A 9,856-nucleotide genomic window follows, 5' to 3' on the forward strand; every position below is an offset into this window, starting at 1 on the left:
AGGTATTCTACTGAGTGCCCCACTGCTGAGGACCCTGTGTCCTCTGTCCCCAGTCTTATACTGAGTACACCAGGTTCCTCTGCTGAGGACCATGGGTCCTCTGTCCCCAGTCTTCCACTGAGTGCACCAGGTTCCTCTGTCCCCAGTCTTCTACTGAGTGCACCTCTGCTGAGGACCCTGTGTCCTCTGTCCCCAGTCTTATACTGAGTACACCAGGTTCCTCTGCTGAGGACCATGGGTCCTCTGTCCCCAGTCTTCCACTGAGTGCACCAGGTTCCTCTGTCCCCAGTCTTCTACTGAGTGCACCTCTGCTGAGGACCCTGTGTCCTCTGTCCCCAGTCTTATACTGAGTACACCAGGTTCCTCTGCTGAGGACCATGGGTCCTCTGTCCCCAGTCTTATACTGAGTACACCAGGTTCCTCTGCTGAGGACCATGGGTCCTCTGTCCCCAGTCTTCCACTGAGTGCACCAGGTTCCTCTGTCCCCAGTCTTCTACTGAGTGCACCTCTGCTGAGGACCCTGTGTCCTCTGTCCCCAGTCTTATACTGAGTACACCAGGTTCCTCTGCTGAGGACCATGGGTCCTCTGTCCCCAGTCTTCTACTGAGTGCACCAGGTTCCTCTGTCCCCAGTCTTCTACTGAGTGCACCTCTGCTGAGGACCCTGTGTCCTCTGTCCCCAGTCTTATACTGAGTACACCAGGTTCCTCTGCTGAGGACCATGGGTCCTCTGTCCCCAGTCTTCTACTGAGTGCACCAGGTTCCTCTGTCCCCAGTCTTCTACTGAGTGCACCTCTGCTGAGGACCCTGTGTCCTCTGTCCCCAGTCTTATACTGAGTACACCAGGTTCCTCTGCTGAGGACCATGGGTCCTCTGTCCCCAGTCTTCTACTGAGTGCACCAGGTTCCTCTGTCCCCAGTCTTCTACTGAGTGCACAAGGTTCCTCTGTCCCCAGTCTTCTACTGAGTGCACCTCTGCTGAGGACCCTGAGTCCTCTGTCCCCAGTCTTCTATGGAGTTTCTCAGGGTTCTCTACAGAGTGCCATAGGGTCACTGAGAGTCTTAGGTCATCTACTGTGCACACTGGGTCTCCTTCAGGACATGATGATATATTCTATGCCTTGTACTGTTTCAGAAATTTCAGTTAAAAAGATTATATTAATATTACCACCCAAAGTGGTCACCCTGGTACCCTGCCAGCCCCTCAATGTTTTATTCTGTGTGCCTAGAGGTGCCTCTGGTCTATTAGGTCCCCAGAAAATCCCCTGTAGTGTAAGACTGACACACATTGTATGTATGTATGTATGTATGTATGTATGTATGTATGTATGTATGTATATACATACATACACATACACACACACATACATACATACACTTGTGTATGGGGCACTGCAATGACTTATACATACAGAGCACACACAGACACACACACTGCAGAAGAAACCATATAGTGTACACTGTACCGTATATATAAAAAAAAGTACATTGTATAAATGACACCAATCACAGATTATACATTATAGTACAAGGGGAGCACTATACATCACGCAGAGCTGTCCCTGTATACACATAGTGTAAGTGACCTATACACATTATATACATTACAGTACTACAGAAGATCGCTGCACTGACAATGATTATAGAGCAGTACATGACAATGCCCAGTATATATAGTACAGTCAGAGGATGGGTATAGATGGCACACATGCAGTCCGATGGGTACTACTCACACTTTGGGCTGCACAGCGTTCGGGCTGTATTTGGCAGTGGTCCGTTTCTTGAACAGGGAGCTCATTGTTCTCCTGGCTTCCTCAGGGTGTCAGTGTCAGATGCGGGGACCCCGGGGATGAGATCCTTCTACACTCTCCGGACTAAGCTGGGAGTTTGGGAGGTGTAGGGACTCTGTGATCCTGAGGATCCAGCTCTGCAGGTAGGAGGGGGTGTGTTCAGGGGGAGGAGCGACAGGTGAGACAGACTACACCTGAGAGGAGGAGTGACAGGGGAGACTGCCAATACCTGGGGGGGAGGAGCGACAGGTGGGACAGACTACACCTGAGAGGAGGAGTGACAGGGGAGACTGCCAATACCTGGGAGGAGGAGTGACAGGTGGGACTGCCAATACCTGGGGGGGGGGGAAGAGTGACAGGTGAGACAGACTACACCTGAGAGTAGGAGTGACACGGGAGACTGCCAGTATCTGGGGGGAGGAGTCACAGGGGAGTCTGCCAATACCTGGGAGGAGGAGTCACAGGGGAGACTGCCAATACCTGAGAGGAGGAATGACAGGTAAGACTGCCAATACCTGAGAGGAGGAGTGACAGTGAAACCAGCAATAGCACAGAGAGTGAGTGACAGGTGGGACAGCCAATACTATGCAGGACGAGTGACACGTGAGACAGACCTGAAATAAGGAGTGACAGGTGAGACAGCCAATACTATAGTGATAAATGTGGCTGCCAGTGCTTGGGTGGAGTGACAGACATGACCACCAACCCCCTGGGAGGAGGAGTGACAGTTTTGAATGTAGCTTAGACTAGCAGTGACAAAGGGGGGGGTTGGCTCCACTTATATGAGCAGTGACAGTTGTATGACAGGTAGTGAACTCTTCCAGTGACATATATGTATGGACCTGCAGAAGCCTATCCCACCCTTTATCTTCTCAGGGTATCACCACCTGAAGCTGTCCAGGTGTTGTAGCCCTACAAGTGTCAGCCAGCCCTGCCTGAATCTGCACAGATCACTCTGATACAACGGATCTGTGTATACAGTGTGCTGTGCACTGTGCAATGGCAAATAGTTACATAGTCAATGAACAAAGATACATGTTAATAAAGTTCAAACAAAAACAAATAAAAGGCTCCAGCCACAGTGGTTTGCATCGGTGTCTCATGTCATATTACAGAGTGTGCAGCAGCTGGAGTGAGACTCCATGGGAGCAGAGTGGATGGGAGGTGTGGCCAATCCAGAGCTATAAGCCTGCAGGTGATTCAGCCCACCATAGCTAAAAATAACATTATTGAGAGGAGTGTTCCTTTAAATATATTGGTGTGGTCATAATCACAATGGCAGCTTGATAAAAGTTGATGATATGCCATCCGTTCTCTTTAAAGCAGCAGAGCGGAGATTTATATTTGTTTTGGAATGTTACCATTTTTTACAAATTATTTTTATTGTTTTTTTTTTTTATTTGCTATGAACAAGCCACCTGTAAATGTTTAGCTTTTTATTGAAAAATCTGCATCATCCTGTATAGAATTATACTGTGACTGTACTGTCTGCCCTTCTGTTGTAAAGCGTTGTGCACACTGTTGGCACTATATAAATCCTGTATTATAATAATAATCATCATCATACCAAATCCCATTGGTGTCCCTATGACCGCCCTAGGACTGGGCAGGAAGGGGTAAATCCTGTGGGTCTGGGTTCTGTTTGGAGTGTCTTCTCTCTCCTCCCTCCTGTGCACGGGGAGGCGGGGCTAACACTGACAGCTCCAGGCAGGGAGAGGGGGAGGGGGGCATTCCACACACACACAGGAGGGGCCACTTCTGACAGCCTAAAATGCAGCAGATCATCACTCAGTGTGACTCATCTGTAAGGCTTGGCACAGGTGGTCTGAGCTACAATCACCATCAATCCTGTCTCCAAAAGGGGCTTCAACAAAATGGCACTTGCTTTAAAAAAAAAAAAAAAAAAATGAAATAAAGGGGACCTCCACCTTTTAAAAAAGAAGTTCATTAGATAAAATGGCGACTGAGCCAGAATAAGCATATAATGTACAGTGTTTGTGGTGGTATTAGTGGACTTTCAGGAATACAGTTGAGAACTGTCCATGACTTTTTATTTGCACTAAGGCTGTATTCACACCTATGCATTTTTAGTGCTTTTTGCATGTTTTTTTTTTTTTTTCAAATATAATTTTTTATTCAATCCAGACAAGGGTGTGATCAGCAATAGTGCTTTTTGCATTTTGCAGATCTGCAAAATGCAAAAAGCAGTAAAAATGCATAGGTGTGAATCCAGCCTAAGGCCTCAGTCATACTAGCAATGTTCTTTGAAGAGCAACCCGACAGGCTGTATTGCCTTCTCCCTGCCTTTTTTAGACCCCATACACACTATTGGATTTTCTGCAGATTTTTGTCTTCAGATTTACCAAAACTATGTAAAAAATCTGCAGAAAATCGAATAGTGTGTATAGGGCTTAAATCCCTTGATTGCCACACTAGTGCAACTCAACTGCATGTAGCGGATGACATTTTGGACAAAATGTCATACGCATGTAAATTTAGTTTTTGCTTCAGAACAGTAGGGGTTCTGAGGGTTAATTATGTAGGTTGGCCTTGACATCAGTCTGGCCGGGCTGTGTTGGAAGATTTGCTTGGTCATGTGAGCAGTGAGGTGCTCATGACAGGCCAGAACCAGGCCTGGTTGGACATTTTGAGTATCAATCTTCTCGGAACCAATCAGTGGGAGTGCCGGGTCCCGCTGGGTTGTCTGGGAAAGGGTACTTAAAGTGGTTGTAAACCCTTAAAACACACTTTGACCTACAGGTAAGCCTAGATTAAGGCTTACCTGTAGGTCCAAGAAATATCTCCTAAACCTACACGGTTTAGGAGATATTTGCCGAAAGACAGGCACTGCTGTCTATGGCGCATGCACCGTAGACAGCGGTGCGCAGGCGCACTGAGCGCGTCCCGGTCAACGGCGATATTCCGCGAGTGGCGGCTCCCGTGCGCATGCGCAGGAGTAACGTCATCGTGGCTTCGCCGAATGACAGCGGCGGAACAGCAAGACCCACCGAGAAGATGGATGCGGCGGACTACAGGGGACAGCGGTGACTTTGCTGGCTCCTGTGTCAGGTAAGTGACACATAATGGGCTACTATGCGATGCACAGTAGTCCATTATGCTTTGCCTTTGCAGGGAATGAAAGAGGAAGTAAACCCATCAGGGTTTACTTCCTCTTTAAGATGTGCGGGTCATGTGTTTAGGAGAGAGGAGTTTGTGAGGCCCGTGTGGGCTGTTCTGGTTCCAGGACTGGGGTTTTCGACATCCTGCAACATGTTCCTGCTAGAGGCCCCTAATAGACCTGCCTGGTCTGGGGTGAGGATCCGCCTGTTCCTGAGTCACGAAACCGGCTGGTCCGAGGTGCAGTAACTGAGGGAGGATTCAAGGTGTCCGGGTGTGCTCTCGGCTTGGAGGAGCACCACAGCTCGTGGAAGTGACCGGGGGAGGACTCTTCGGAGGAGGGCCGGCAAGTGGCATCTTCGGAAGTGCCTGGTTACTGAATTGGGAAGGGCATTGATGAATTCACGTTTTTCCAGTACCATTGAGGAGACAGAGGACATTCCAGGTACTGAGGAAAAAAGGTTCCTGCTCACCCTTAGTTACAACTTGTCCTTGTTCATAGGATTGTTTAAAGTATTTGAGTCGACGTGATGACTGCCATGATCTCTGGCTAGAGATCGGTTCAGCCTTGAACTACCCAGCTGCGAGTGGCTACTCTCTGGGTGGAAATATAGACTTTGCTAGACCTGCAGTTCAAGGTGCCCGAGTTCTTCACCTGTGCCCTCTGTGCCCTCTGAGAGACTGTGTTCTTGGATGTTACTACTGCAAAATAAAACTTTTAAAAAAAGGACTTGTCAGCGTTCAAGTCGTTGGGTATCAACCCTGGGAACCCCTAGACGTGGAAGAGCAGGCCAAGAGAAGGTAACTGGTAAGCCCAGTAAGTCAGGGCCGCCCCGCAAGGGTTATGGCCGCTACATGCATGCATTGTAGTTGTGGTTCGCTTGCATATTAGCCCCATTAAAAAGTGTAATATTTGCATTCGTAATTAACCACTTGCCGCACACCATATAGCAAAATCACTTCGGCAAAGTGGTTGTGCTATCCTCACCGGATGCCATATGACTTCTTTCAGGATAAATAGCCACTGCCCCCCCCGGGGGCACGCATCACGGCGATCGTTGTTGCGGTGTGTCAGTCTGACACACCACAACTCCGATCTAGGTAAAGAGTCTCTGACGGAGTCTCTTTACCACGTGATCAGCTGTGTCCAATCATGGGTGATTACTATGTAAACAGGAAGAGCCGTAGATCAGCTTCTCCTCACTCGCGTCTGTCAGATGCAGGTAGAGGAGAGCCAATCGGCTGCTCTTCTGAAGGGAGTGGGGGGTGATTGATTACCAGCGCAGCCTCCCCACGGAAGCCCACACTGGACCACCAGGGATGCCCACCCCTAGTCACCACTGGGTATGCCACCCATGGCCGCCAGGGATGTCAATCAGTGCCCACAATGGGCATCACTGATTGTCAGGCATTATTGGTTGGCATCCATTAGTGTACATCCATACCTCCCAACTTTTTGAGATGGGAATGAGGGACACCTATCAGAAAAAGTAAGCAGGCATAGGACACACCCCTTGCCATGCCTCCTTAAAGGAGAATTGTACAAAAAAAAACAAGACTGGTTAAACCCACAAGTGCTTTTTTTTTTTTTTTTTTTTTTTTTTTTACCACTACTATTCCTTTATACTGGCTTCTGGAATTTACAAATGCAGCAATTTAGAAATCAGATGAAATGTTTAACACTAGAAAACACTTTTTGATAGATAAAAAGTGCTTTTTATATACAACTATAAAGATCAGACCAAAATGAGGGACAAATGAGGAGGAAAGGGGGACAGAGGGACATAGCTCCCAACTGTCCCTGATTTGGAGCAATGGTACATCAGTGCCGCTTATCAGTGCCACCTACAGTGTCTTGAGAAAGTATTCGGCCCCCTTGAACTTTTCAACCTTTTGCCACATTTCAGGCTTCAAACATAAAGATATAAAATTTTTATTTTTTGTGAAGAATCACCAACAAGTGGGATACAATTGTGAAGTGGAACGAAATCTATTGGATTTTTGAAACTTTTTTAACTAATAAAAAAATGAAAAGTGGGGCGTGCAAAATTATTCGGCCCCCTTGCGTTAATACTTTGTAGAGCCACCTTTTGCTGCGATTACAGCTGCAAATCGCTTGGGGTATGTCTCTATCAGTTTTGCACATCGAGAGACTGAAATTCTTGCCCATTCTTCCTTGCAAAACAGCTCGAGCTCAGTGAGGTTGGATGGAGAGCGTTTGTGAACAGCAGTTTTCAGCTCTTTCCACAGATTCTCGATTGGATTCAGGTCTGGACTTTGACTTGGCCATTTTAACACCTGGATACGTTTATTTGTGAACCATTCCTTTGTAGATTTTGCTGTATGTTTGGGATCATTGTCTTGTTGGAAGATAAATCTCCGTCCCAGTTTCAGGTCTTTTGCAGACTCCAACAGGTTTTCATCTAGAATGGTCCTGTATTTGGCTGCATCCATCTTCCCCTCAATTTTTTTTTTTTTTTGAAAAATGTTTATTTGGTTTTACACATAAAAGGTTAAAAAACATAGCTGCACAGTAAATAAGTTTACAGATACAGGTACCTGCGTAGTAAACATGAATCAGTAGACTGCATACAATCCATGGGTTTCGTGACGAATGGACCCGAATGGGTCCCAGTAACCTATACGATCTAAGTATACCAGCTAAATAGTTACATTCAGTAGCCCTAGGGTAAATACCCTCAAAAGTGGGGAAAGAATGGGGTGACTTAAGGTCCTGATGAGAAATGCACAGCTTAGGGTCCAGTATGTCAAGGTGGTCTAAAGTCCGCAGGATCTCCACGGGAAAGTAGTTTGAGTCTACCCAGAGATCCAGCAAGGTCGCTTTGGAGATACCAAGCTGTAAAACGAAATGGTTGCATGGCCGCCTGGATGTCGGTGTGAGTTAACGTGGCCTCCATATATTTGCGCCACCGCGCAAAGAAACGGTGTGTAGGTCTAGGATTCCTGGTGATGGTATCCAATCTTTCCATGTAGAAAAGTGATTTGATGGCCTTTTGCATCGCTGGTAGTGTAGGCGGAGTCTTGGAGATCCAAGATTGCATAATCGTCCTACGAGCAACAAGAAGGGCTAGCTGTGCCCAGTGAGAAACTGAGGACCGAATTCCGTCTCTCGTCGGGGGCGTTTGAGGTGCGTAACCAAATACACAAAGCATAATATCCTTCGGAATCCGTTGTTTAGAAACAGAGCCAACATAAGTAGTTACTGCGTCCCAGTATCTTTCTATGGCAGGGCATTCCCACAGTCGATGGATTAAAGTGGGGTGAGGCGTAGAGCACCATGGGCATATTTTCAGGTTCATATTATTTTTAATCGACGTAGATGGGGTAATAGGCTCTGTGAATTATCCTAAATTGTGTTTCACGCCATGCTTCGGAAAGTGTGAGTTTACGTATTTGCCGGTAGCCATCCATAATTCAGTGTCGATGAAAGACTGCTGGAAAGGGTCCGTCTGGGGACCGCATTGCAAGCTTAAGTAATCGGTCAGCTGGCCATAGTAGAAAACATTGGTCGGTGATAGTGAGAATTCCTGAGCTAAGGCTTCAAATGTTTTAAACTTGCGATGGCCAGCTTGATATAAAGCTTTCGTGGATGTGAGACCTTTCAGTTTCCATTGCGAATAGATTGCATGCAGAGTGGATAAACATGGGGTTCCCTTGGATAGGTAGATGACTCGAAATGGTGGCCGGTAGGCCTAATAGTTTGCGGATTTCTCTCCATGCAATGTTGGTGTCTCTGATAAGCAAATTCGATTTTAGATGGGGCGGCAGAGCATGCAGGTTGGAGTGAAGGATTGCTGCCAGTGAGTATAGAGAATAGCCCCTTCCAGATGGACATTACAGTATCTAGAGTTGCCCGAAAGCCAGTCCAGACCTTGTCTTAATAAACATGCAAGATTATAAAAACGAATGTTGGGCACACCAGCACCTCCCTTGGTCTTTGGGAGGCATAATTTAGGTAGAGCTATGCGTGCTCTCTTACATGACCATAGAAAGGCCGATAGTGCCTTGTATAATTCTGGATATCTGCATGTTTCAGCAGGAGGGGTATGGTCTGCATGGGGTACAATAGTCTGGCAAAGGATATCATTTTAAATAAATGGCATCTCCCAAAGAGCGAAACAGGCAGAGCCGCCCATAGGTCTAATTCCTGTATGATCTTAGACAAAAGCGGGGGATAGTTAAGCCCATATAATGAGGCCGGTTCACGACTTATGTGTACTCCTAGGTATGTGCGTTTGGCTATTGCAAATGGGGACTGGTGTGTCCATTTGTGAGCCAATCTGGGATTTAAGGATAAAATCTCATTTTTGTCAAAGTTAATTCGGAAACCCGAGCAGCTTTGAAAGGTTTCAAAGATTCTCTTTAACTTAGAAAAGTCGGAGATGGGGTCAGTGGTAAACAGCAAGATATCGTCCGCAAACAACGCGGAGCGCAGCATCTGCGGTCCTATTGGTAAGCCACTGATCCCATCCCGTGAATTAAGTAGCCTGGAGAGGGGTTCAATTACCAGATTAAATAATAAGGGCGATAGTGGGCACCCCTGCCTAGTACCTTTAGTTAGGGGTATTGAGTCTGACATGAAATCAGGGGTGACCAGGCGAGCTGTGGGAGACATGTACATCTGTTGGAGAAATTGCATAAAGGGGCCTTGAAAACCAAACCGTATTAATACTCTAAATAACCAAGGTAAACTCACATTATCGAAGGCTTTTTCTGCGTCCAGGGATATTATTGCTACATCTTGAGTGGGAATGCGTTTTGGCATAGTTTAGGGCCAGGAGGACTTTACGTATATTAAGGGTAGCCGAGCGGCCAGTGACAAAGCCTGACTGGGCGGGGTGGAGTAAGGAGGGGAGTATCGTGGCCAATCTAGCAGCAATTATTTTAGATAAAATTTTAGAGTCTACATTTATCAGAGAAATGGGGCGAT

At 46.8% G+C, this 9,856-nt stretch overlaps 1 protein-coding gene across 2 annotated transcripts in view; it reads right to left on the bottom strand.

The window, feature by feature from the left end:
* PPL (periplakin) overlaps nucleotides 1–1,944 on the bottom strand; it is a 119,503-nt gene extending 117,559 nt beyond the window's left edge. For both annotated transcript variants that reach the window (XM_077449459.1, XM_077449458.1), the window contains exon 1: nucleotides 1,732–1,944. In XM_077449459.1, coding sequence (XP_077305585.1) covers nucleotides 1,732–1,796 — 65 coding nt within the window. In that variant the 5' untranslated portion in view covers nucleotides 1,797–1,944. The remainder of the gene's footprint in view (nucleotides 1–1,731) is intronic.
* Nucleotides 1,945–9,856: the final 7,912 nt, after the last annotated feature.

This window comes from Lithobates pipiens, unplaced genomic scaffold (assembly GCF_037356315.1).
Source record: "Lithobates pipiens isolate NorthernLeopardFrog02 unplaced genomic scaffold, aLitPip1_a1.2 Scaffold_22, whole genome shotgun sequence".
NCBI lineage: Eukaryota > Metazoa > Chordata > Amphibia > Anura > Ranidae > Lithobates > Lithobates pipiens.